Source organism: Microtus pennsylvanicus, chromosome 1 (assembly GCF_037038515.1).
Source record: "Microtus pennsylvanicus isolate mMicPen1 chromosome 1, mMicPen1.hap1, whole genome shotgun sequence".
Classification (NCBI taxonomy): Eukaryota; Metazoa; Chordata; class Mammalia; order Rodentia; family Cricetidae; genus Microtus; species Microtus pennsylvanicus.
The window spans coordinates 32,100,649-32,126,691 of NC_134579.1; the positions used below are offsets into that span (position 1 = coordinate 32,100,649).

General features: G+C 50.5%; 1 protein-coding gene across 6 annotated transcripts in view; it reads left to right on the forward strand.

The window, feature by feature from the left end:
- Window positions 1-26,043, forward strand: part of Dop1b (DOP1 leucine zipper like protein B) — a 100,578-nt gene that overhangs the window by 28,574 nt on the left and 45,961 nt on the right. For all 6 annotated transcript variants that reach the window (XR_012909621.1, XR_012909622.1, XM_075960592.1 and 3 more), the window contains 15 exons: window positions 1,311-1,409; window positions 1,963-2,086; window positions 4,190-4,299; window positions 4,778-4,892; window positions 9,609-9,729; window positions 11,574-11,693; window positions 13,126-13,216; window positions 13,809-14,000; window positions 15,368-16,046; window positions 17,166-17,437; window positions 17,832-17,984; window positions 19,353-19,453; window positions 19,967-20,157; window positions 23,147-24,776; window positions 25,868-25,979. Coding sequence is in view for 4 of the 6 variants with exons in the window: in XM_075960592.1 (XP_075816707.1) it covers window positions 1,311-1,409; window positions 1,963-2,086; window positions 4,190-4,299; window positions 4,778-4,892; window positions 9,609-9,729; window positions 11,574-11,693; window positions 13,126-13,216; window positions 13,809-14,000; window positions 15,368-16,046; window positions 17,166-17,437; window positions 17,832-17,984; window positions 19,353-19,453; window positions 19,967-20,157; window positions 23,147-24,776; window positions 25,868-25,979 (4,110 nt within the window). In the remaining 2 variants the exon portion in view is untranslated. The remainder of the gene's footprint in view (window positions 1-1,310; window positions 1,410-1,962; window positions 2,087-4,189; window positions 4,300-4,777; window positions 4,893-9,608; window positions 9,730-11,573; window positions 11,694-13,125; window positions 13,217-13,808; window positions 14,001-15,367; window positions 16,047-17,165; window positions 17,438-17,831; window positions 17,985-19,352; window positions 19,454-19,966; window positions 20,158-23,146; window positions 24,777-25,867; window positions 25,980-26,043) is intronic.

The following is a 26,043-nucleotide window of genomic DNA, read 5'->3' on the forward strand; positions in this document are numbered from 1 at the left end:
TCTGCTGTGCCTCTGGTCTTGCTTCCTCCCCTGCCCGTATCACTCCCTCATTATTCATGTACAAACTGTCTCCTCCCTGCTCTAGTGTCCCAATGACTCATGGTCCTGTCCTTTCTGCCCTGGTCCTCTTAGGCTGCTGGTGCGGGAGAATTGTCTGTATTCTGTCAATCATGTTTTAAATAAATGCTCGTTGGCCAGGCAGGAAGTATAGGCAGGAAAACCAGACGGGAAGAGAAATGATACAAGGAGAGCAGGAGAATTCTGGGAAGGAGGAAGTTGATTCCTCCCACTCCTGCCCAGACCACCGGAGCAGCAGGATATGATCTGCCTCACTGAAAAAGGGCTAACATAGATCAGAAAAATGGGTTAATCAAGATGTGAGAGTCAGCCAGTGAGAGGCTAGAGCTAATGGGCCAATCAGCTTATAATTTATGGAGACCTATGTGTGATTTTTTTTTTAGGGCTAAACAGTTGTGGGGGACCTGGTGTGAGGACAAAAAACCCCAACAAGAAGGCCCCCGTTCGTGTTACAGATTGGCACCCAATGGGTATCCACATGGGCACCATTCTGTAACAGGCTGCACTTACACCTACATGCCAGGGTTCCCCAGCTTCCTTCTCCAGGCCCTTCAAGGGTCTCTGCCTACCCTGACAGCTACAGCACTGCCATGAACTTGGTAACGTGAGCACCCCATCTATGGCCCTGTGCTTGATGGCATGCTGTATGTCACCCCCTGGTAGAGAACCCACACTCTGAGCTTAGTGTTTGCAGATTAAATTAATGGGTTACAACGTGTAGCGAGCAGAAATTTCTGTCTTCGGAGGATTGGCAGAACTTTCCCACAGGGTCTGTCTGGGGATTGCATGATAGAATTGAAGAGTCCCCTAGGTTGTGATAGGGATGTGGACAATCTCAGCTTTCCTGCCCCATGTGTATGCCCTGTTCATTTTCTCCTTTTCCCCGGCCCTGTTTCTCCTGCCTACATCTCCCTTGGACCAGCAGTTTTCCCACCAGCTCCCTCCACCCACATCACCACGTCTTTATCAGTCACTAAGAGGTGGCTTTGAAAAACACGGCTTTGCTCACGCCTGTCCTGTGCTTCTGTGGTATGTGGTTCATACAGTCCCACTTCAGGAGTTTCCTAGTCTGCGCTTAGCTGTCCACTCCCTACTTTCTCCTCTTACCCTTGGCTCCCATGTCTCATGACCTCATGACTTCCCATAAGCCCCTAGTTTTTGTGGCCGCACAGAAGCAGCCAGCAGAGGATGCCGGGTCACTTAGGGATCAGTCCTGTGGTTTGTCATTTCAGGTGAAGTCGCTGTGCGCATCCCTGCTAGACGCCAATGTTCTTGTGCAAAGGAATAATCTGGAAATCATTCTGTTTTTCTTCCCATTTTATACCTGTCTGGTGAGTCATGTTTACCCTTCTGGACACTTCCTGTTACTTCAGAAGCCAAGGGCAGGTGTTTGTATCGACATATCAGGGAGTGATGCCACCTAGACCCAGCTTGGCGAAGCAATGGCTTTGTTGGGGGACTAACAGGAACATTGGTGACTCAGAGGCAGGCAGCTGCATTATCATCCTGGAAGGCCTACCCTGGCATCACTGAGACTCACAGAAACTCCCCTGGATCCCCCTGTGAGATTCACAACCTTTACAGAAGAGAGTCTCCTCTTCCCGGCAGTTACACTGCTCAGATGACACTGGGAGGACCTTGGGAATCCGGTGACTTTCCTTAGCTCCCCACACCGTGGTCTCTCTCCAGGGTAGAGTGCATCAGGTCTGAGGAGCTGGCTACCCAGCAGGCAGACCTTGATCAGCTGCTTTGGTGGGCGGCATGGGGACAGCCAGCCTTTTGAGAGCCATCTTTTGGGATTGGATGGTCAAGTAGAGCCTCATGTGAAAAGTCAGAAGCCTACTCAACGTTCCCTTAGGTAAGCTTTCTCCGTCCTTCCGATAGGATCCTGATGAGAGAGCCATCCCTCTGCTCAGACGTGACATCATACACATTCTGTCTGCTGCCACCCAGACCCTGCTGAGAAGGGACATGTCTCTCAATAGAAGACTATACGCCTGGTTGCTAGGTACTGAGCACCGTGTGAGCGTGAGCCCCAGTGCTGGTTTGTGGATTAAGGGGTGGCCTGAGTGGTGTTTCTGAGTCATGAATTGTGGAAAGACCGCCATGACTAATACAGCCCTGGGCAGTTGAGGTCGGCTCTGATTATCTGCAACTTTTTTTTTTCTTTTAAAAAAGAGAAGTGAGTGGGGTTTTAAAGTTCCAGCTGAGTTCCATTTTAAGAGCTGGAAATACCAAAAATCTGTAGCTAAATGATATTTAATGAGAAGCCTGTTTAAAAGCCAGGTATGATGGGACATTTGTATTAGCCACAGGGCAAGGACAGTAAGGATTTAAGTCTAGGAGGAGACATAGCAAGGCCCTATCTCAAAATCAAATTAAGTTCGGACAAGGGTGTAGCTTCCCTGGCATGGGTCCAATCCTTGGTACAAAAAAGAAATTGGTGGAGGAGGCAAGAGCCTGTCGTGTGTGCTCTGTAAAGAACACTCATGGGGCAAGGCTCTGTGTGGAGAAAATCCCCAGAATATTGTAAAACCCATGTGAAGGCAGGCGGAGGTCGGGGGAGACATTACAATTTCTGAGTAGCGTTTTTGTGGTGGCTGTTGGTTGGGAGGCTTCCAGGGCAGAGCCCGGGACGGGACGTTAAAGGATGGAAAGAGGGCGTGTTATGTGTAAGTTCCCATCTTCCTGTGTTTAGGGACGGTGGTGTGCAGAACAGTCCTGGAAGAGTTCTCAGCGCCTCTCTTTCCTTCTTTCATGTTCCCAGTACTGGGATGGAGCATAAGGCTACCGCTGAGCCCCCAACTCCTCCACAGCATTGCTTAACCTTCAGGCTGTGGATCTTACCACACTAAGGTCAGGGCGCCCTTCGATTGCTTCCCCCTAGTTTTAAATGTGCAAAAGTCATCGTAAGGATGTTGACTATGGATTTTAAGATGAGTAACTAAGGCTTCTGATACATTTTTTTTTTCAGAGATAGGATTTCATGTTTCTCAGGCTGGCTTTGAATTCACAGTAGAGTCTTAGATGACGGTGTACTTCTGGTCCTCCTGCCTCTACTTCCCAAGTACTAGGATTATAGGCATCTGTAAATAGCCCAAGCCCTCTGTAAATGGTTCTGGGGATAAGAAACCTCCAGCTCACTTTGGAAAACTTAGATTTTAAAAATGTGTGTGTGTGTGTGTGTGTGTGTGTGTGTGTGTGTGTGTGTGTGTGTGTGTGTGGTGTATTAAGGGTATTTTGCATGTTAGTATAGTGCCGACAGGGACCCAAAGAAGCTTCCAGATTTCCCTGGAGCTGGAGTTCCAGACTGTCATGAGCCTCCTAACACGGATGTGCTCCTCTCCAGCCTCCTTTTAAAGGTGGTTCCAGAAAGGGGTGACTGTGAGAGGCGCTCACGGTTAGAGTGTGGCATTCTAACCAGGCAGCAGTGGCACACGCCTTTAATCCCAGCACTCAGGAGGCAGAGGCAGGTGGGTCTCTGAATTTGAGGTCAATCCGGTCTACAAGAATGAATTCCAGGACAGCCAGGGCTGCACAGAGAAACTCTTATCTCAAAAAACCACTAAAAGGAAGATCATGGCATTCTGTGCATAGAGAAAGCTCTAGGCCTTGCTTAGCTGTGACTTGGGACCTCATGTTTTTGCTTATACCATGAGACTGTTCTCTGCCCTGAAGATCCCACTAGCTAACTGATCCCAGGCCCAAAACGAAGGTATGTAGTCAGCCAGGAAGGCAGTCTGCCTTGATGTCACATAATGCTGAACCAATAAACAGTGGTGTGAAAATGGTCTGTGTTCCAGTCTTAGAAACATCCTGCAGAAGGGGCCAGCGAGTGATCGGCACAAACCAGACTTTTGCCCGCTGGGATGAATTCTCTCCTCCTGGTCCTTAGCCAGGATGGTGCTGTCAGAAGATACAAAGCTCAGTTGTAGGACACTTGCCTTGTGCATGTACCTCCGTGGAACAGGGGAAAGTGTCTAGATCCAACTGCTTTTCTGTTGAAGGAGCTCTATTTATTAAAATACTGTAGCATGAGTGTTTTACACAATACAGTATCCCTATGAAACACAAGGTCTTTTTACAGCCTGTGGCATTTATTATTTTATAGGTTCAGACATTAAAGGAAATACCATTGTGCCAGAATCTGTCATTTCAAATTCTTCTGAAGACCAATCCTCATCTTTTTTTGAGAAATATTCCAAGGATCTTTTAGTTGAGGTAAGGACATTTCTGAAAATGGAAATTTGACTACAATCAGGACGTTTCTTATTGCAGTCTTTTTCCTTCCTTCCTTCCTCCCTCCCTACCTCCCTCCCTCCCTCCCTCCCTTCCTTCCTGTTTTTTGTTTTGTTTTGGGTGTTTGTTTTAAGCCACACTCTCATATTTCCCAGATTGTCCTTGAACTCACCATGTAGCCTAAGATGACTGTGAGTTCCTAATCCTCCTGCCTCTGCCTCCTTATGTGCTGAGATTACAGGTATGCACCATTGTATCTGCTTAAGTCGTGCATGCTAGGCAACGCTACACTGACCAGACCCCAGCTTCTTTTCAGAGTTCTTCAGTGCATTTCTCTGTGAGACCTCAGAGTGACACTGACTATGACCTTGAAGGACTGCCGTGCGTGTGTTGTGGAATGGTCCTCATTCTCGCCCAGTGTTTAACCAAAGACAGCCAGTGATGCCGTACCCTCCCACAGGCTCTGGCCGAGATCCTGCATCAGCAGTTCTTAGACACTGACGTCGAGGAGCGCCACCACGCATACCTGAAGCCCTTCCGCATCCTCGTCAGTCTCCTGGACAAGCCCGAAATAGGTACAGTGGGGAAAGCCACTGCCGCCGGTACACATGAGGATCTCATGTTTTGGCAAGTTTAAACACAGATGTGGTCGGCATTTGAGTCTTGAAAGTGCATGGTTCAGGGTTCCTGCCATGCACAGTAGGCTAAGAAGCTCCGACTTCTGCTGTGGGTGCGTATGCCTTCAGCGTGTCTGCACTTTTCATGAGACTGTTCATCCCAGTGTCATAACCACTAGTGAGCCTCGGTTTACACCTGGGAAGGGACCCTGTGACCCTGTGAGCGTGAGCAAGCCGCCCCTCTGTTACGTGAGAATATCTCAGCATAAAATAAAGACTCTACTTCTTAGAGGGCCTCTCTCACGCACACTGTGACCCCGACTCCTCTCACATGCACACTGTGACTCCTGACTCCTCTCACATGTATACTGTGACCTCTGACCCCTTTCTCACGCACACTGTGACCCCTGACCCCTCTTATACACACACTGTAACCCCTGACCCCTCTCACATGCACACTGTGACCCCCACTCCTCTCACATGCACACTGTGACCCCTGACCCCTCTCACATGCATGCTGTGACCCCTGACCCCTCTCACATGCACGCTGTGACCCCTGACCCCTCTCACATGCACACTGTGACTCCTGACCCCTCTCACATGTGTACTGTGACCTCTGACCCCTCTCACACGCACACTGTGACCCCTGGCCCCTCTTACACGTACACTGTGACCCCTTAATGGAGTCACAAAAAAATCCCACACTAATTTGGAATTATGATTAATAAAAGGTTTATTTATTTAAAGGGAAAAAACTTACAGATCACCGTCCTAGACAACAGCCTTCTGCATGACCAGGAAAAGCATCTGATAGTCAGAAGTGGAATCCGAAGCAAGAGAGAGCGGAGGGCTGCTGCCACTTTTTTTAAAGCAAAAGATACCACACTCCAGTGGGCTGGTATCTCAAAGGCTATTGGCTGAAGGAGCAAAAGTAGCTCCCGCAGCAACCCCTGACCCCTCTTACACACACACTGTGACTCCAACCCCTCTTACTTGCACACTATGGTCCCTGACCCCTCTTACACACACACTGTGACCCCAACCCCTCTTACCTGCACACTATGGTCCCTGACCCCTCTCACACACACACTGTGACCCCAACCCCTCTTACCTGCACACTATGGTCCCTGACCCCTCTTATACACACACTGTGACCCCAACCCCTCTTACCTGCACACTATGGTCCCTGACCCCTCTTACACACACACTGTGACCCCAACCCCTCTTACCTGCACACTATGGTCCCTGACCCCTCTTATACACACACTGACCCTTGATTCAGCTTACATACTGTGGTCTCTGGACCCTCGTGCACACACACTGTGACCCCTGACCTTTCTTGCACATACACTATGGCCCCTGAGAATCTGTTGAGGAAAGTTTTCTCTCCCTTTGACACCCCTTCATGATCAGATCTGATGTCTAGTCACCTGAGCACCATAACAGGACAGAGACTCCACTCCCCCACCCTCTATTGCATTGCATGGTCAAGGGTGTTGGCTAGGAGGCCAGGATAACAAAGAGCCAAGCGCGTTCTTAGGCCATGCAGCCTTTCAGTGGCTAGTTCAGATGTGGCCGTGAGTATCTGTTGTATGGCAGGGCTGGTGTGACTCTAGAGCAGCAGGATGGAAAGGACACCCCAGCCACTGGGATGTTGGTCTTGTTGCCTTGGAGCATTTGAGACAGTCTGTCTGTACCCTTCAGACTGGGATGGAACTTCATGTGTAGTCAGGTGGCTTTGAATCCATCCCCTCCTGCCTCTGCCTCCAAAGTCCTTGGATTATAGACATACCATCACACTCACTGCAATTCTCTAAATATTATTACATGTGTCATGTACCGTGTGTGTGTGTACTCCCACAGGTCCTTGTGCATGTCACAGTGTACATGTTGAGTCAGAAGGCAACTTTCAGGAGTCAGCTCTCTTCCATGTGGGTCCTTGGAGTCAAACTCAGCTCGTTGGGCTGGGTGGCAGACGTCTCAACAGGTCCTGCCTGCTGTTTTTACCCAGCAGTTAGTTTGTTCAGGTGGCTTGCATGCCTCATGTGTCTCCACACCAACATGAAGGTGGGCCCTCTTGTGATACCCACTTCACAGAGGGAGAGTCCGAAGGTGATTCATGTCCCCAAGGTCCCCCAGTGCCCGAGCCTTCCTTTCCAGGAAGTGCTGCTGGCCTGGCAGTGCTGAGCATGAGCCCTGGAATGCTCGCCATATTACAAATGGGATCTTTGCTGAGCCTCCCAGGCCCTGCTGCCTTTAACCAACCCCCAGTGTGAGCGTTCTTTCTGGAAGTACCTGTGCTTTCTCTCTTCCTCCCTCCCACCTCCGTCCACCAACAGTGGCTCCTAAGATTTCTCTGTATTTGGAAATAAACCCCATCTCAGAAAAGTCGTGTTTTAGCCACAGAAATTAGCCGAGTGGTATTAGCATGTTGTGCTTGATGTGTGCCTCGGGGAGATATTCAAAGAAGAAACAGGGGTTAGCATTAGATGTGTGTTCTGTGTCATAGCTGCTCTGTTGTGAGCCAAGAAGCTGCACCATTTAGCCGGGTACAGGCCAGACTTTCTAGAAGCTGCCGAGTGTTTCCCTTCATATCGAGCAGTTGTTAAATCCACTCTTCTGCTGGCTTAGTTGTCTGAGGGACACACACATAGGTCGGTAGCAGTTGGTTTTGCGGGAGCAGGAGCACCAAGCAGTCACTTGGTCTCTTTCAGCAGGTGGGCTTTAGCCCTGTCTTCTTGTCTGCTCCATGAAGGACGCTGCAAAACACCCTGTGGTAGGAAGCATTCGGCACCCTTCCAGCAGATAAAAAGACACGCAAGCTTATAAAAAATAGTTCTATCACAGGCTGGAGAGATGGCTCATGAGTTGAGAGCACTGGATGCTCTCCCAGAAGACCAGAGTTCAATTCCCAGCACCCATATGGTAGCTCACAACCGTCTGTTAACTCCGGATCCAGGGATCTGACATGCTCACACAGACATACATGTAGGCAAAACACCAATGCACATAAAATAAGAATAAAGTATTTAAAAAAAATGTTCTCTCAGAGGCATTGTGATTCTCTGAGAAGCATAAAAGATTAAGTTAATTCAAGGCTCAGTGTAGCTCAGGGTTAGAACATTTGCTTGGTGAGGCCACAGGACTGGTCATAGCACTGAGAATAAATGCATGAAAGGCGGATGTGCTATCGCCATTACACAGCGAGAATATGGCGTTTTCCTTTGCTGAGAGTGAGTGCTTTCATCCATCCAAATATGCTCAGGAGAAGTCAGCTTGGAACTCTATGCCTTACACACGACCCGGTGGGCCAGGAAGTGGCTCCGACGTGTGGCTGCTGGTGCCTCCATGGCTCTTCTTGAGCTTCTCAGGATTAGACAGGGCAGGGAAGTTGCTCTCCTCTGTGGGTATTTCTCCTGAATAATGTTTGGCCAAGCAGTTCATGGGTTTGGAACGTGTAGTGTTCAACTGCCTTTACCCAGTGAAAACTGGCTTGGACAACCTACTCGAGCCTGCTGTGACCTTGTGTAGTCAGGAGGAGCTGCACTGCCCCTGCCTGTGTGCCTGTGGGAAGGACTCCATCTATGCCCAGGTGTAGCAGTGACTGACACTGAGTGAGCTGTGCAGTAGTGTGCTGCTTTCCTCCAGGTCGTTCCTGCTGCTGCGGCCACAGCCCTTGGTTATCCCTACACACCTGTAAAGGCCTAGACAGCCTTTGGTTATCCCTGTACACCTGTAAAGGCCTAGACAGCCTTTGGTTATCCCTGTACACCTGTAAAGGCCCAGACAGCCCTTGGTTATCCCTATATACCTGTAAAGGCCTAGACAGCCCTTGGTTATCCCTACACACCTGTAAAGGCCCAGACAGCCCTTGGTTATCCCTACACACCTGTAAAGGCCCAGACAGCCCTTGGTTATCCCTATATACCTGTAAAGGCCTAGACAGCCCTTGGTTATCCCTACACACCTGTAAAGGCCTAGACAGCCTTTGGTTATCCCTGTACACCTGTAAAGGCCTAGACAGCCCTTGGTTATCCCTGTACACCTGTAAAGGCCTAGACAGCCCTTGGTTATACCTATACACCTATAAAGGCCTATGCATACGAAGTTATTCCGGGTGTTTTATGTGTGCCTTAGTATTTATTGGTTTAAAATTTGATGGATAAGGGTTGGGGTGTAGCTCAGTTGGTAGAATGCCTGCCCAGCATCAGGAAACAGCATCCAGTCTCTGAAGAAGGACGCTTAAAAGAAATCAATCCTACATGCTAGAATTGAGTATAATAGGGTTGTTTATTCAGGGGTAGACTCACAGATCACAGTCCTCTGCTGGAACAGGGAACAACAACTGAATCCCGCAGCCAGAAAAGAGACCAGACATGCGCTTTACAGTGGCATAAATAGTATAAGAGGCCACGTCGAAGTGGGCAGGTAACTTAAAGGCTACTGGCGGTAGGAATTCCTACAGCACATCTCTTATCACACAAACCAGGCATGGTGGCAAAAGCCTGTTTTTCCTTGCACTCAGGAGGTAGAGGCAGGAGGACCAGAAGTTCACAATAATCTTTGGCTGTGTAGAGAGTTTGAGGCTAGCCTGGGCTAGAGACCATGTCTCAAAACTCACAAACATTTGACTGTGGTATTAGTACTTTTTCTAACTGTTTTCTCTTATTTCAGGACCCCAAGTGGTTGAGAATTTATTTCTGGAAGTCATCAGAGCCTTTTATTCTTACTGTCACGATGTCCTTGGCTCTGACCTTAAACTTAGCTACACTCAGAGTGGGAATCTGCTAGCAAGGTATGAACACAGCCTCCACATTACACATCCATCCCTTCCGTGGTCCCCCTCCACGGTCCCCTCTTCCGTGGTCCCCCTCCGTGGTCATTCTCCATCGTCCCCCTCCGTGGTCCCCTCTTCCGTGGTCCCCCTCCGTGGTCATTCTCCGTCGTCCCCCTCCGTGGTCCCCTCTTCCGTGGTCCCCCTCCGTGGTCATTCTCCATCGTCCCCCTCCGTGGTCCCCTCTTCTGTGGTCCCCCTCCACGGTTCCCTTTTCCGTGGTCCCCCTCCGTGGTCCTTCTCCATCGTCCCCCTCCGTGGTCCCCCTCCATGGTCCCCCTCTGTTCTTCAGTGTGAATCATCAAGTGCTAAGAGGGTGGGCAGGCCACAGGTTGGAGCACTATGGCGGTCCCTCTTTAGGAATGTGGGAGAGCTTAGTCTGGTCCCCTCCTAACCCACAACAGGGAGTGTTACTGATCAAACATGAATGTCATTCAGCAAAGGCAACTTGATCTACAGTGCACAAGTGGGGAGGCCCAGGGGAAGGGGACTCAGAGGATGGGAGGGAGGAAGTTGAGAAATGGGGCGTGCCAGTCCTCAGAGGTGGAGGAGAGACCAAGGCGTGGCCCTGAGGGCAGGGTCAGGAGTTGAGCCTTCAGTTCAAGGTCAACCTCAGCTACAGAGTAAGTTTAAGGCTAGCCTGGGCCATTTGACACCTTGTCTTCACATGAATTAATAAACAGAGCCACTTCTTTACTCTTCACTGTTAAGCACTTGCTTTCTGCCCGGATCAGTAGTGTGTGTACTAAATTTTATTCTCTTATTTTTCTGGTTTATTTGTTATAAATTTCCTGAGGGGTCTGTTGTGGTGGTTTTTTCCTTTCTCAGAAAATAAGGATTTTTTTTATTTGAAAGCAATAGATGTTTATTGTAGAATACCCTGATATTTGAAGCTACCAAAAACAGCAGAAATACTATCTTCCATAATCCTACTCTCCTTTGAGGAAAAAGGCCTCCACTGCTTTCAGACCCTCCTGCATGCTTAAACACACCAACCCCATCACAGCCCATAGATGGAGCTGCGTGGTATCACTGAGTACAGCTGGGCCTGCTCTCCACTCTTTTCCTCTGGAATGTGATGCCTGAGCTTCCTCATCAGGAGCTTGTCATTGAGTAAATCCTGATGGAACAGTCCGTCCCTTGCTGATTGACACACTTTTCTGGTGGTTTCCACTTTTTCCATGTTTTCAAATGGTCACATATCTCCATGTACATATGTAAAGATTCCTGTAGTATTCCCTAGAGGGCTTTGCTGAGCCTTAGATACACATTTAAAACTGTTTGTGATGGCCTGTGGATGACCTGTCTAATGTGTCCAAGGCCCTGGGTTTAACATCCAGCATCATAGTAAATTATAAAATGGTAGCCAAGTCTCCCTGCTGAACCTACAGTTGGGTGGTGGGTAGGGGTGGGCACCGGTGCTGAGTGTCGTGTTCTTCACACAATAACTCTCACATCTGTTTCTAAGAGATCCAGCGGTAAGAACACTCTGGCAGGGAGTCATTCTCGTGGGGGATGTGGCTGTTGGCACATTGCTCCTGCTCATACAGGCAGTGATAGGGACAGGAGGGGTCAGGACAGGCTTTATCATGGTACATCGTGCATATGTATGAAACTGTCAGAGGAGAGATGAAAAATGTTTTAAAAGCTGTTATTCAGGGAAGCCTTGTGGAAACCCTTTTTTAGAATTGAGACAGCAGCATTTGTGTCTTGTTCAGAGTTTGTCAGAGGCAGGGCAGCATCTTGAGCGCTCGTCCTGTAGTTCGGATCCCATCAGTCACTTAGCTGCTTTCCCTCCTCTGCAGCACAATCAAAGAAAACAGACACGCCTCCGAGATCGTGAAGACGGTCAATTTGCTGTTCTCGTCGCTCAGCACGGACTTCCTGTGGGATTACATGGCGCGGTGTTTCGAGAAGTGTTTTAAGTGAGTGGGCCTCTGAGGACGCCGTGTGGGGAGGAGCCGGTGATGGTTCTGGGGCTGCATGGAGGCCAGGGTCTCACCAGTAGTGACTCTCAGTGGTCTCTCCTGAGCTTTAGAGGCCAGTGACACAGGGCTGGGAGTCATGTAGGTCTCTGATAGGATAGAGACTGTGTCTGTGCCACAGGATCCTGGGCCACTCTGTTACTCACGGAATCCTAACTTCAGAAAGCCCTCTGCCCGTGTTCTCTTGTTCATCAGTGCAGCCTCCCCTGCAAGCCCCATCTTCTTCCCTGGGCATAGGCATATGTCTCTGTGCTGAACACGGACTCTTCGGTCTTCTTAGTGTGAGATGGGTTCAAAGTGGTCATGTTTAAAGCTATTATGGTGAGCTCTGCGCCCCTATTCATCCAGCGGTGAATGCTGCGTGGGCTCATGAGTCCAACCCATTCTTCAGAACCTGGAACTGTAAAGGGAACTTCCCATGTAAACTTTGGCCACGTGTGTCCTGTGGCTACAAAGCCTGAGGTGAATTCTTTGGGCAGCCTCATGAAATGTAGGCATTTTGTTCTCATACTGTGGACCTGTGAGGAAGCGGCCAGAGACATAAAAGGTCCTGTCTAGCACAGTAGATCAGTACCTGCCAGAATAGGGTTCTGCAGGAACCCCAGAACCAGGTCCAGATGGCTTACCCTGTGCTTTCCCAGAAGACATCTCATAGGGGTCTCTCAGGGGACCTCAAAAGTAAAACAAAGGTGGGTGTGATGACGTACACACTTGACCCCAGCACTCAGGGGGATTTCTGTGAGTTCAAGGCCAGCCTCACCTACGTGCCAAGTTCCATGTCAGCAAGGTTATGTAGTGAGACCTTGTTTCAAAAACAAACAGAAAAAAACAGCCTGACTCATGTTGTGTAACATAGGCCAGTTCCTGTTGCCCTGGAAACGAGTCTTTGGTTTGGTACTAGGGACTTGCAGCCATACATAGTGACATTGCTGTTTGTCTCCTGGATGATAAGTCCACGCCTGGACAAATCTGATTAAGTCGGAAGCAGTTTGTTCCAGAGATGTTCAAGCAGCGCTCTCTCTAGGGCATCTCCACATGAGGCGGTCTGTCACAAGAACCGAGGTGTGAGGCCCACAAAAGCTGTCTTCCACTGTGCTGGAAACCGTAAGATATTTGCAATTGAGCTGGTCAAACCTGCAATTCCAATGCCTTTGGAGCTAGCCAGGGCTACTCTAGTGAGGTCTTGTCTCAGAAACAAAACCAACCTTTAATCCCAGGAGGCAGAGGCAGGCCAATCTCAGTGCTACATAGAGAGACCCTGACTCAATAAACAAACAAACAAACAAAAATGCTTAAACACTAAACAGAAAGAAAAGTTGTATGCAGTGACTGTGGGAGAGAGGACTAACCTTCTGTCCTGTGCTTGGCCTAGACCAGTGAAGCAGCCGGCGGCCATCAGCCCTCCCCCCACCGTCTCGGAGCTCTGCACCCTCCTGGTGTTCCTGCTGGATGTGATCCCCTTGGTAGGTGTGCTCAATGCTCCGCACGTACACAGTGCCATCTCTGCTGTCTTGTCAGGGTGTACCCACAGAATCTCATGGTTTTTGTCACGACGGGAGCAATCCCAGGCCTCCTGCCTGCTGAGCACACGTTTGCCTTACCTGTGCTCCCAGGCTTTCTGGTTTTGTTGTGTTTTTGTTGTTTTGATTTTTCAAGACAGGGTTTCTCTGTGTAGCCCTGGTTGTCCCAGAACTCACTTTGTAGGCCAGGCTGGCCTCAAACTCACAGAGATCCACCTGCCTCTGCCTCCTGAGTGCTAGGACTGAAGGTGAGCACCACCACCACCAGGCTCATTTTTGCTGTTTTAATTAAAGAGACTGTAAATTCTGGGCCTGGTAGTAGGCTGATGAACAGTTTGCTAACTAGTGAATGACGCATGTGACAGTTGCGGGACTTTATCCGAGAGAACGCAATGCTGCTGAAAGGACAATGTTCTTGGCTTGGGGATAATGGAAACTCAGATTCTAAAATCCAACCCCCTAAGCTGCTGTTCTGAGGCGCTTGCTTTCCTGCTGTGGCCAGCGAGGGTGAGTGACCGATCCTTCTGTGTTGCAGGAGCTCTACTCGGAGGTGCAGACTCAGTACCTCCCACAGGTGCTTGGCTGCCTGCTGCAGCCTCTTGCTGAGGAGGTGGAGGCCCTGAGCTTAGCTGAGCTCACGCACGCCTTGAAGACATGTTTCAAGGTGCTGAGCAAAGTCCAGATGCCTCCCTCCTACCTAGACATGGAGCCCAGCAGCGAGAACTCGGTATGTGCCTCTGAGGAGTGGGAGGTAATGGGCACGGTTTGGATAGCAATATGGACAGGAAGATGTGCAGCCACTGTGCTGAGGACACTTGTAAGGGTTAGTTCATTTCACCCGCTCCCATGCCCCAGCCCGCTGTGCATGGCTAGACAGTGCTAGTAATAACTGCAGGTGGCCCTTTCATTGCAAGTTTGTATGCATGTGACTTGACACACGTAAAAAGCAAACCCAGTATGCCCTGAATTGGCAGTGTGGTTTAAATAACAGAAATCACTTTTCTCAGTTTGGAGCTCCAGGTTGTTTTCTCCCAGAGTAAATAAAAAATCTGCCCCAGACCACTTTACAAGCTTCTCTGGGCTCGTTGGCCACCTGTGGTGCTTCAGGCTTGTCAAAATTTTACCCCCTCCACCCCCACCCCATCGCTGTGTTTACATGCATGTGGTGTTCTATGTGTGCAGTCTGTGCCTAAATTCCCCCTTTTAATGAAGACAACAGCCTGTTTGGATTTAGGCTACCCAGATGCCCCCACTTAGGAGCTGCTAAGACCCTTTCCTCACATAAGGCCCCACTACAGGCCCTGGAGGTTGGGGCTTGAACACCTATCTGGGGATGCAGTTCATCATAACCCGCTCCATGTGGTCATTTTGTCTGTATTTCTCCCAGACTATGGGGAAACCCTTGTGTGTTTGGTACAGCAGTACCGACCTTTGTAATTTCGTCATGCCTTCTGTGATGTGGACTTGTAACTGCTTCCCATGATGGGATGTTTAGATTCCCCTTGGTTCTCACTGTTGAGGAGGTGCAGTCAGCATCATTCTATAGCGTGTAGGTAGATGTCAGTGTTTTTGAAGGGTACAGTTTTGTCAGTGGGCTGCAACCAAAAGGCATGATTGCTCCTTTGAAACTAAACAGTTACAGGCTTGGGGTTCAGGAGGATACTGAGGCAGATTGCTCTTTAGGGGTGAGAGTTCTTAGATGAGTTGGTAGTGCTGCCGACGGACAGGTAGACAGCAGCAGCATGCTGGGCCTCTGAGGAGAGCTCAGACCCACATGGCAGAGTGGCCACCCCGTCTTCGTTTTCACTGGAACAAGGGTGGGAAGGAGATTAAAAAGCTCCTGATTTTAGCCCACAGCTGACTGTTGCCAGAGGTGAGCAGCAAGTTTGGAGAATGTCAGATGATCCATAAGTGTCCTTCCAGGCCGGCCATTACTGGGGGGTTAAGGGAGGTGTCAGTAGGGCAGGGAAGGCAAGCATCTAGAGAAACAGCTTCAGGTCTGGAAACTAAATTACCATGGTTACTGCCATTATCCTGGTTTATCCGGAGTGGAAGAGCCAAGGGGGTGGGACACAGCTTTTTCTTATGTTTCAGAGTCCAGTAAAAGGAGAAAACAGTGATGTCATTTTGGATACAAAGGCTGTAGTCGCAGGCGATGAAGAGGCTGCCTTCCCCCCACTGAAATCCGAAGACAGTGGCATCGGGCTCAGCGCCTCCTCTCCAGAGCTCTCTGAGCACCTAAGGGTGCCTCGGGTGTCTGCTGAGAGGGACGACATCTGGAAGAGAGACGGGAGCATGCAGAGGACATTTCTTTGCATTCAGGAGCTCATTGCCAACTTCGCCAGCAAGAACATTTTTGCAGCATCACTGACAGTGTCTGGGGAGGAGCGCAAACCTGAGGAGCCCACAGAGAAGAGCAACAAGGGCCAGACACCAAGCATCAGCCACTCCGGCAGGAAGGGCTCGTGGGATCCCAAACCCATCACCGTGCCCCAGTTTAAACAAATGCTTTCAGACTTGTTCACGGCACGCGGGTCTCCCTTTAAGATGAAGAGTTCAGAGTCACTGTCCTCTGTGCCCAGCAGCCCACAGAGAAAAGCTGGGACAGAATGGGACATTGACCAGGTGGTCATTGAGTTGGTGGGCTCCAAGGAGGACTGTAGGGAGGCCTTCGCCGCCGCCTGCCACCTGCTGCTGGACTGCGCCACCTTCCCTGTCTACCTGTCTGAAGAGGAGACTGAGCAGCTCTGTGAGACGCTCTTCCAGGCTCCAGGTGAGAGGGTGGTCAGGAATCCTGTGATGTCCAGCTTCCTACAGTCATGTCCACCAAGAAGGGGGATGGGGAGAACTCCTGGTCAGATAATAACACATGGTTTGGGGTCATTTTAGATTAGGGAAGATCACTCAGTAAACTCTGCAGAGATCCCCAAATCTGAAAACTCGTGGCTCAGAAGCACACCAACACCAAGCTTTTGCTTAGGGGATTTGTCCCAGCCACACTCATTTGCTCTCTAGTTCCTGCTACCTGCATCAATGTTAGCTTGTTGACGTCCTTTGTGCGCTGACTCCTTGGCTTGTCTGTGTCTGAGACCTGTCTGGCCCACCTGGACATCTCCTGAAAGGTACCCGGTGTTGCTATCCTGTCTGCCATCACTGCCATCACAAAGCTGAGAGGCTTAGCAGACACTTCCTGTCCCATAGTTCCAGAGACCAGAGCAAGGTGGCAGCAGACCCACACTCATGTCTGCAGGCAGGTCCAGCCCTTTGTGTCTTCCGAGCTGGCGGTGTGGCCTGCAGTCTTGGGCTCACAGTGTCACTCCAGTCTGTCTTCACACAGGCTGCTCCAGTGAAGGCACCAGGCACAGTGGGTTTGGGATAGATTAGCTAATGTTGTTATTGTTGCTGCCATGGCCAATTACCTGGCAGGAGCAACCTAAGGGAGAGAGGTTTATTTTAACTGAGGGTTTCAGGAGACAGGGAAGGGACAGCAGCTGGGACAGCCCGACCTACAGAGGTGAAACATGAGGTGGCCGCCACGTATACCCTGGCAGATCTGGAGGCAGGAGAAATACAATAGAGACAACAGGTCGTCACAGGCTACTTCCTGCTGACCTGCCTCCAACATGCAGGCTTGAAAACTTTCCAGAGCAGCGCCCCCAGCTGGGGGTCGGGTGTTCCAACACAAGCCTCCTGGGACAAGTCAGGTCTAATCACAGCACAGGTCCACCGAGATGAGGTTCGTCTTAGCCTGAGTCTCTCTAGGAAGGCCTCCTTGTCAAGGTCATCTACAGATGTGTGCACAGCTGTCCAGGTGACTGTGTAGAGTGAGTGCTGTGGTGTCTGAATGGAGAGCCTTCACCTGCTTGCTTCTGTTCTCCGCCTGGTGTCCTAGGAGCCAACGATTGCAGCTTCCCGTCCTGGCTGAAGTCCCTCATGACCATCTGCTGCTGTGTGAATGACTGTGCCCTCCAGAATATAGCCATTGCCACCCTGCTGGAAGTGATCAACCATTCCCAGTCCCTCGCTCTCGTCATTGAAGACAAGATGAAGCGCTACAAAACCTCTGGCAACAACCCATTTTTTGGCAAGTTACAGATGGTGACGGTCCCTCCCATTGCTCCTGGGATTCTGAAAGTCATTGCGGAGAAAACGGACTTCTATCAGGTGTGTCTCCCCGGGAATACGTACGCGTAGATTAGCGGGCTTTTTCCTCAGACCTGTTTATTGGACGTTGCCCTGGAGACTGGCACAAGGGCTGTGAATGTCCAGCGGCAATGGAGGGTTGGGAGGCCTGGGTCTGCCTGGTCTATCTCTGCATCCAGCTCCTGGTGGCCTCTGTCCCTTAGCAGGTGGGGCAGAAACCTCTCTCGGCATAGGTGTTCTCTCTGCAAGCAAGCTCTGGTGTGAGCAGCGGGGCCTCTTGGCCAGGCACCTCCTCGTGGGTTTCTGCTTGGTCCTGTGCCTTGGTGACATGACAGTGGGCTCCCAAGAGCCTCACTTAGCAAATGTGAACAGAGGCCTACACTCTAGGCATGGGTGTTAACTCCTTTTCCCTCAGAGGGTGGCTCGTGTGCTCTGGAATCAGCTGAACAAGGAGACCCGAGAGCATCACATCACCTGTGTGGAGCTGTTCTACCGCCTGCACTGCCTGGCTCCGACGGCCAACATCTGTGAGGACATCATCTGCCACGCCCTGCTGGACCCCGACAAGGTGAGCCTTGCACCTGTCCCTCCGTGCCACGGCCACTTGCCATGCCCAAAGCAGACTGTACCCACCCAGGCCAAGTCTCTTCTGAGCGCAGGGAAGTGTCCTGATGAGCGGAGGTGGTCTAGAAGCCCAGAGCTGGAAGAGTCAGGGAGCTATAGCCATTCCTTTTAGGGTCCTGAAAAATGCAGTTGTGTCCATATTGAGGCTCACCACGGAAACTTGCCCCGACTCCCAGAAAGTTGGGACTTGCAGCCTTTGGAGCCATTTGTAACCATAGTTGTAGAGAGTTATCGGCCTTCTGAGAACTTTCTGCCAATTGGTTGTCCTTGTTTTTTAAGGTCCATGGGCCTGACATTTCCAGCATTTCCAGGGGTATACAAGGAAACTGAGTTCTGTGTTTTCCTTGGACCATAGGACTTGGGTGTGATTCTGGACACTATGATGCCAAATCCCTTTTTAAAGATTTATTTAATTTTATTGTATGTGTATGTTTGGCTTGTATGCATGTACATATATGCACTCTATATGTGCCTGGTGCCCCTGGAGGCTGGTATAGGGCACTCATACCCTTGAACTGGAGTCGCAGCCAGTCATGAGCACCATGAAGGTGCCAGGAAATGAACCTGGGTCTTCTACAAGTGCTCTTAACTGCTGAGCCACCTCTCCAGCCCCTAGTGCCAACTTAAACACCTATTTCAATAAACATACCTCTAAAGCCAGGAGAGATGGTGCATGCCTTTTAAGCCCAGCACTTGAGAGGCAGAGGCAGGAGCATCTCTGTGAGTTCTAGGACAGTCTGGGCTCTGCAGAGGGGGCAAGAGAAGTGAGCGGATGCAGGCTTTTCCTTTCTGGTCAGGACTCTGGTGAGAGCATTGTATCTTGGCTGAAATTGCTTCCTGCTCTGGTGACTCCATTTGTTATGTAAATATTTTTACATGTATTTGTGTAAGAGTGTGTCTATGTCACAGGGACAACTTGGCAGAGTCAGTTTTCTCCTACCCTTGTGGGTCCCCAATATTGAACTCAAGGCAACCAGGTTTGGTAGCAAGTCCTTTTTACCCTATGGCCCATCTCTTTGGCCCTGTATTCATTGTTTAAATGGATGTTGGAGTTGAGCCTGCTGTGACAGGCCAATGCTCCCTTCAGGGGGGGCTGGGACAGGAGGAGTCCAGGTTCAAGGCCAGCCTGCACAACTGAGACAGTCCCTATGTCAGAATCAAAACAAAACAAAAGTGTTAAGAGGGCTAGGTAGAAAATTGCTTGGAGCACCCCAAGGCTCAACCCCCAGTAATACAAATAAATAAAAGCCTTATAGTGACTCATAAAGATCTAGGATGAGACCAAGTTCCTCCCGTTTATCTCCTGATCAAGGGAACAAGGCTGGAAGCTCTGTTTCGATTTTCTGTGATCTGGCATCTGACACGGGAGATCCAAGGCAGTCGTGTGACGTCTCACAATCGCTCCTTTGACAGGTGAGGTGGTTCTTCATTGTGATCTGCCATTCTCAGCCACGTCTTGTGTGGGCTCGGGAGGGAGAGACGGTGAAACTGGCAGCAGGACACCCGTTGGAGCTGTGGCCCCGTGCTTGACCTCATTCCGTGCTGTACAGAGCACCGTGTCCACAGTCCTGTGATTTCATGTGGCCCAGAAGTGTAAGACACTTCTGAAGATTTCCACGTGGCAGGGATGAGGAGCCCACCCTGCCTCAGTAGCTCACCCTGACCAGAAGACATCCCCCGGGATAGGGATGGTCTCCCGACTAAGGGGCCACTTCACGCTTAGGATGCCGTATTCTTTGGTGTATTCCACTCTGCTTTGTCTGGGCCATGTGTTCACTGTGACTAAAAGCACAGCACGCAGCTGGGCACACAGCCTATTGTTCCCTTGGTCTGTAAGGCCATGACGATGCTCCCGAGGTGTCTGTCTGCGTTCAGTGCCTGGCACGCAGGGGCAGCAGAGTGGGGGCTCAGTGGCGTCTCTTGTAGGTCCTTGTTTGTCGTCCTGGACAGCCTGGCTTGTACAGATGGCGCCATCAGTGCGGCAGCCCAGGGCTGGCTGGTGCGTGCGCTCTCCCTCGGGGACGTGGCCCGCATCCTTGAGCCCATGCTGCTGCTGCTGCTCCAGCCCAAAACCCAGAGGACCTCCATCCACTGCCTCAAGCGGGAGAACTCAGACGGTGAGCAGCTGCAGAGCCCCGGGGAGGGAGGCCAGCAGCAGGCCTAGGCCTGCTCTACCTACTCGGGGTGACCTTGTAAGTTTGTGGGGACGGTGAACATTTAAGCACCACGGGATCTAGCACTTTGAACTGGTAGGTGTGGACTGCTGTTTTCACTGAAGTATTTGAAATATGCCGCGTTACTATTAGCTATGGTCACCTTGCTGCTACCAGAGGGCAGCAGCCTTCACACCCTCTGGCTTCCCAACCCAGCCTCTGGCAGCTGCCTCTGCTCTTGCTTCACCTCTGTGGAAGCAGATCCTGAATGTTCTCACCATAAACGAAACGGCGAAGTGAGATATGTGGATGTTTTATTTAACTATTTCATGATATATGTATGCATTTAAAGAGCCCCATTCCATCCTGTCACAACTCGTGCTTGTTATTTTTCAATGCGATACTTTTCAAATTACTTAGAAAGCACTGGGATTCTTGATTTTCTCACTAGAGAAAACAATCCACGTGTCTCTAGCACAGATAGAACATCCTTGCCAGCATCCAGAAAGCTAAGCCTCCTCCCTTGTCTAGCAGAGGTGTGGGGCCTGCGTGTGAGCGCCGTTGTTAAATGAGGTTGCCAGGCGCTCCGAGTAGATCTGCAACCCCAAATCTAGGATAGTTTGGGGTGACTAAAAATGTCAGTTTGTGTGGAATCTGCTAATCTTTCAGAAAGAGACAGCGCCACCCTGAGGTAAGTGGAGGAAAATCAAGTGGCCTCCCCTGTACCTGTACAAGTTCTTCCCTGAATCTGTAACTGCTGATGGACCTTAGGGAGAAAGGTGACTGCCTCCTCGGAAGGAGACTGATTGATTCCACTTCCTAAGAAAGGGCACTTAGAGAAATAGAAACCAATTGCCCACCAGTCCTACGCTTTAGTATTTCTTTTGTCTTTTGTTTTACATGTATTGTGTGTGTGTGTGTATGTGTGTGTGCGTGTGCCACACACGTGTATGGACAAATGCATGCCATGATACATGTGCAGAGGTCAGAGGTCAGCTTGCAGGAATTCTTTCCTTTTCACCAGGCAAATCCCAAGGATCAAGCTCAGGTCCTCGGCTTTCTGCCGCCAGCCCCCGCCCTACTTCTGCTCTTTAGAGCTCCCCTGCTCTGCTTCTTTGGACTCATCTCAGGCTGCCTGGTGCTGCAGCCTGCTCCCTGCTAATGCAGAAGTCCACCGTCCGCCCCGCTGTGCCTGCGCTGCTGTGGACTGGGTGCTCGCAGGCTCTCCGTCTCTGCTCTGCTTCTCCTTCCTCTCCCAGTCTCACTTGTGTTCATAGCATAGTCCTGTTGAAAGCTGCAAGCCAAGAATTTTCATGGTATCAAAGCCCTTTGATTTTCACCTCTTTTTAAAGGACGGTTGAGGGCTGGAGAGATAGCTCAGAGGTTAACAGCACAGGCTGCTCTTCCAGACATCCTCAGTTCAATTCCCAGCAACCACTTGGTGGCTCACGAGCATCTATAATAGAATCTGATGCCCTCTTCTGGCCTACATGCAGGCAGAATGTTCATATGAGGAAGGAAGGAAGGAAGGAAGGAAGGAAGGAAGGAAGGAAGGAAGGAAGGACTTGAGGGTTGATACTTAAAAGTGCTGTATATTTCCTCAATGCAGAAATATTATTGTGCTTATTTTAAAATCGAGTATTGAGTAGGCATAGTGGCTCACACTTATAATTCTAGCATTTGGTAGACTGGGGCAGGAGGATCATCACCTTGAGGCCAATCTGGGTTACTAAAGGAAATTCCCATTGAAAACAATAGCAAAAACAAAACAATTTGGTATGGAGCAGGGCCTGGGTTCAGATCCTCGGCACTCACATAAATGCTGGATGGACACAGTGGTCCTCCTGTAATTCCAGCACTCGGGAAAGAGACAAACTCCGCAGAGCAAGCTGCCTAGCTGTGTCTGAGAGCTCTGACTTCACCTAAGAGACCCTGCTTTAAGATGGAGATCAGTAGAGGAAGCCCCTAGACATTAGCCTCAGGCTTCCACACATGCCCACACAGATGTGCCCACATGCATCTGAGCGTACATACATACGCACACACACAAAGAAATATCTCTCTCTCTTACACACACACATGTACGCACACACACAATGAAATCTCTCTCTCTCTCACACACACACACACACGCTCATGTGTGCTCAAAAAAGAAAAAACACCCCACAAAAATTCAGAAGTAAAGGCATTACCGACAATGCCAGCTGATGAGCTGGGGCGTTGGCGGGTTGCCTATGCCCCGCCCCTGCTCTTTCACAGCTCCTGTGTTCCAGCTGTTCTGCAGCTGAGTCCTCCCTTTGTCCTGTACGTGCCTCATATCCATGCTTGCAGACACACGCTCTAACAGTCCAGCAGCCTCTGTCACAGTCCTGCACCCGTGCTGTGTGTCTTGTGCTCGCCTTCCTGTCTTCACACCTTTTAATGCATGCCCTGCCCTCACAGCTCTGAAATACGCCATGTGTCTGAGGAATGCATTTCTGAAGAGGACAATTCTGCAAGAAAATCGTTTATATTTTTTTAAAGTGCTTTCTTCCAAGTTTATAATAAAGACAGAACTGATGTGTACAGCAGATACAGTGGCTCCCAGTGCAGGTCCCGGCCCTCAGAGTACCTTACTGAGGACAAGCAAGACTTTGTCACGAAACAAAAACAAACCCAAAAGTTGCTATAACAAACCCTTGACAGTGGGACTAAATCTGATGGCCTCCTGAATGTTCTAAAGAGCCGATGTGCCTGTGTGTGCTGGCACCCGGCTTTGTGTGGTGCTGGGCGGCACTCTTCCCTCTGAGCTAAACGTATCTGTGCTGCTGTGTCTGTGTTTTACCCATGATGTAATCTAGGCTCGGGTGCAGTTCCAGAGCTCATTGTCTGTTTAAGCTCATTGTCCCCTCGTAGCTAAGTTGTCATCCCTAGCCATGCTGGTCTAAAGTCCTTTGTCGTTTGTGATCTCCAGAGGATGTACATCGCTGGCTTAACAGGAAGAAGCCCCCATTCAAAGAGGCGTGTGGGGTGTCTGAGCTGCAAGAAGCTGCCTCCGAGGAGCGCCTGCCTCTAGGCCAGTTCACCACAGTGGATCGTGAAGCCATCTGGGCTGAAGTCGAGAAGGAACCGGAGAGATGCCCACCGAGGAGCGACCTGAGTGAGGAAGACCTGCCCTACTACATGGACCTTCCAGACAGGATGGCCTCTGGTGGCCCGGACAGCAGCGAGCACACGGAGTCTGCAGACACGAGCTCTGGCCACACTGACAGTGAGAGCACATCCCCGTTCTCGTCTCCCTCCCATGACCTGCGTGACCTGAGCCACGAGGAGAACTGCTGTGCACCCATACCCATCGGCGGCAGGGTGTACTCGAAGCGAGCAGGCCTGCTGGCAGCCTTCCAGCCAGAGAGCGCCAAGTCCAACGCCAAGCTAAGCCTAGTGCGAGCAGACTCGGACAAGACGCAGGCTTCTGAATCGCTTTCCAGCGACGAGGAGGCTGACGTGGAGCTCCAAGCCATCACCACGTCGAGGCTGTTGAAGCAGCAGAGAGAGAAGCAGGAGACCCTCGAGGCCTTGTTCAAACACATCTTGCTCTACTTGCAGCCCTACGACTCCCAGAGGGTCCTCTATGCCTTCTCTGTGCTGGAGGCTGTGCTCAAAACCAACCCCAAGGAGTTCATTGAGGCTGTGTCCAGGACCGGCATAGACACCAGCTCCACCGCGCACCTCAATCTCATCTCCAATCTCCTGGCCCGCCACCAGGAGGCTCTCGTTGGCCAGAGTTTTTATGGCAAGCTGCAGACCCAAGCCCCCAATGTGTGCCCCCACTCCCTGCTGATTGAGCTCCTCACCTATCTCTGCCTGAGCTTCCTGCGGTCCTACTACCCATGCCACCTGAAGGTCTGCCACAGGGACATCCTCGGCAACCGTGACGTGCAGGTCAAGAGCGTGGAGGTTCTGATTAGGATAACGACGCAGCTGGTCTCAGTGGCCAAGTCCTCGGAAGGGAAGAACGTGGAGTTTATCCACAGCCTGCTGCAGAGATGCAAGGTCCAGGAGTTCGTCCTGCTCTCGCTGTCGGCCTCCATGTACACCAGCCAGAAGCGCTATGGCCTGGCCACCGCTGACCGAGGCAGGGCCCTGGTGGAGGACAGCCTCTTTGAGGAGAGCCTCATCAACCTGGGGCAGGACCAGATCTGGAGCGAGCACCCACTGCAGATTGAGCTGCTCAAGCTCCTGCAGGCACTCATCGTCCTGGAGCACCACCTGGGCCAGGGGCAGGAGGACGCTCAGAGTCAGCCAGCCCTGTCCCGAGAGTGGCAGAGGGCCCTTAACTTTCAGCAGGCCATCGGCGCCATGCAGTATGTGCAGCCCCACCCCCTCACCTCCCAGGGTCTGCTGGTCTCAGCCGTGGTGCGGGGTCTGCAGCCCGCCTATGGCTATGGCATGCACCCCGCCTGGGTGAGCCTGGTCACACATTCCTTACCATACTTTGGAAAGTCTCTGGGCTGGACGGTGACACCCTTTGTTATCCAGATTTGCAAAAATTTGGACGAGCTGGTCAAGCAGTATGAAAGCGAGTCTGTCAAGATGTCTGTCAGGTATGCTGAACTTGATGCTCTTAATGACAGGTTTTGTAGGGAATGTTTGTTTTGCCAGCGTTACCAACTGAAAACCAATCCAACCCCCTGAGAAGACTGGTGGTTGTCAACAGGAGTATATATGTTTGGACCCTTTGGATTTAACCCCACATAGTCTGGTAGCGTGCTTACCTGGCAGCCTTTATAAACCCGTGGGTTCAGTCCCAGCATTGCGTAAAGCCAGCTCTTGGGACCATCTTTGGCTATGTGGGGCTTTCTGCGCTACATGATAATCCTGCCTCAGAGCGAAATTAAATAAACCCCACACAGCTACCCAGCCCATCTCAGAGTTGCTAGTCAATTGAGTCTGTTAGTTTTGCAAAGCAGAAATAAACCAAACCAAAACCACCTTCAGAGTAAGTCTAAAACACCTTAGACCATTTCTCGATAAGATCAAAGATGCCTATACATTTCATTTGGGGAACATTTTATTTCACCAAGCACAGCAGTGACTTCTCTCTACTTTCTGTGTTTAAGTGTTGGACTGAAAACCATCATGGCTTCATGATCTTTTAAATTCTCAAGCCCAGCGTCTCATTTTCCCCCATTTATTTTTATTATTTTGGGGTTTCACATATTACGCCCTGATCACACTCACTTCCCTGTCTTCCCAGTCCATCCACCCGCCCCCCACACCTCCCTACCTTCCACCTGCATCCCTTTGGGACCTCACCCAAAGAAAAGGAGAAGAAGAATACCAAGTCTAATTTGTGTTGCTCATACACCCACTGGAGCCCGGTCAAAGTCCCAGCGGCAGCTCTTAAAGAAAACCCAGTCCTTCCCCACCCCTGCAGAAGCCTTCGACCTGAAGAGCTACATCTTTTACAATTCAGAGTTTCTAATATTTATTGACCAGCTATTTGTGTGTGCATGCATATGTGTACAGGTATGTGTGCATGCATGTGTGCACGCGTGTGCTTCAAAGGGCAACTTAGGAGTCAGTTCTTTCCTTCTAAGTGGGTTCCAGGAATCAAGCTCAGGTCCTCTGACTAAGAGTCTTGTCATCTCCTCCCGGTTATTTTACTGAACAGTTTCTCATTTCTTCGCCATAGCACAACTGCGAAGAGGGAAAACATTTCTCCGGATTACCCACTCACTCTTCTGGAAGGTCTGACAACCATTAGCCATTTCTGTCTTTTGGAACAGCCCACCCAACACAAAAAGGTACATTTTCTTTCCCCTGAGTTTGAGGCAAATTGCTTGTATTGTTTGTCTTTGCTGGGTTGTG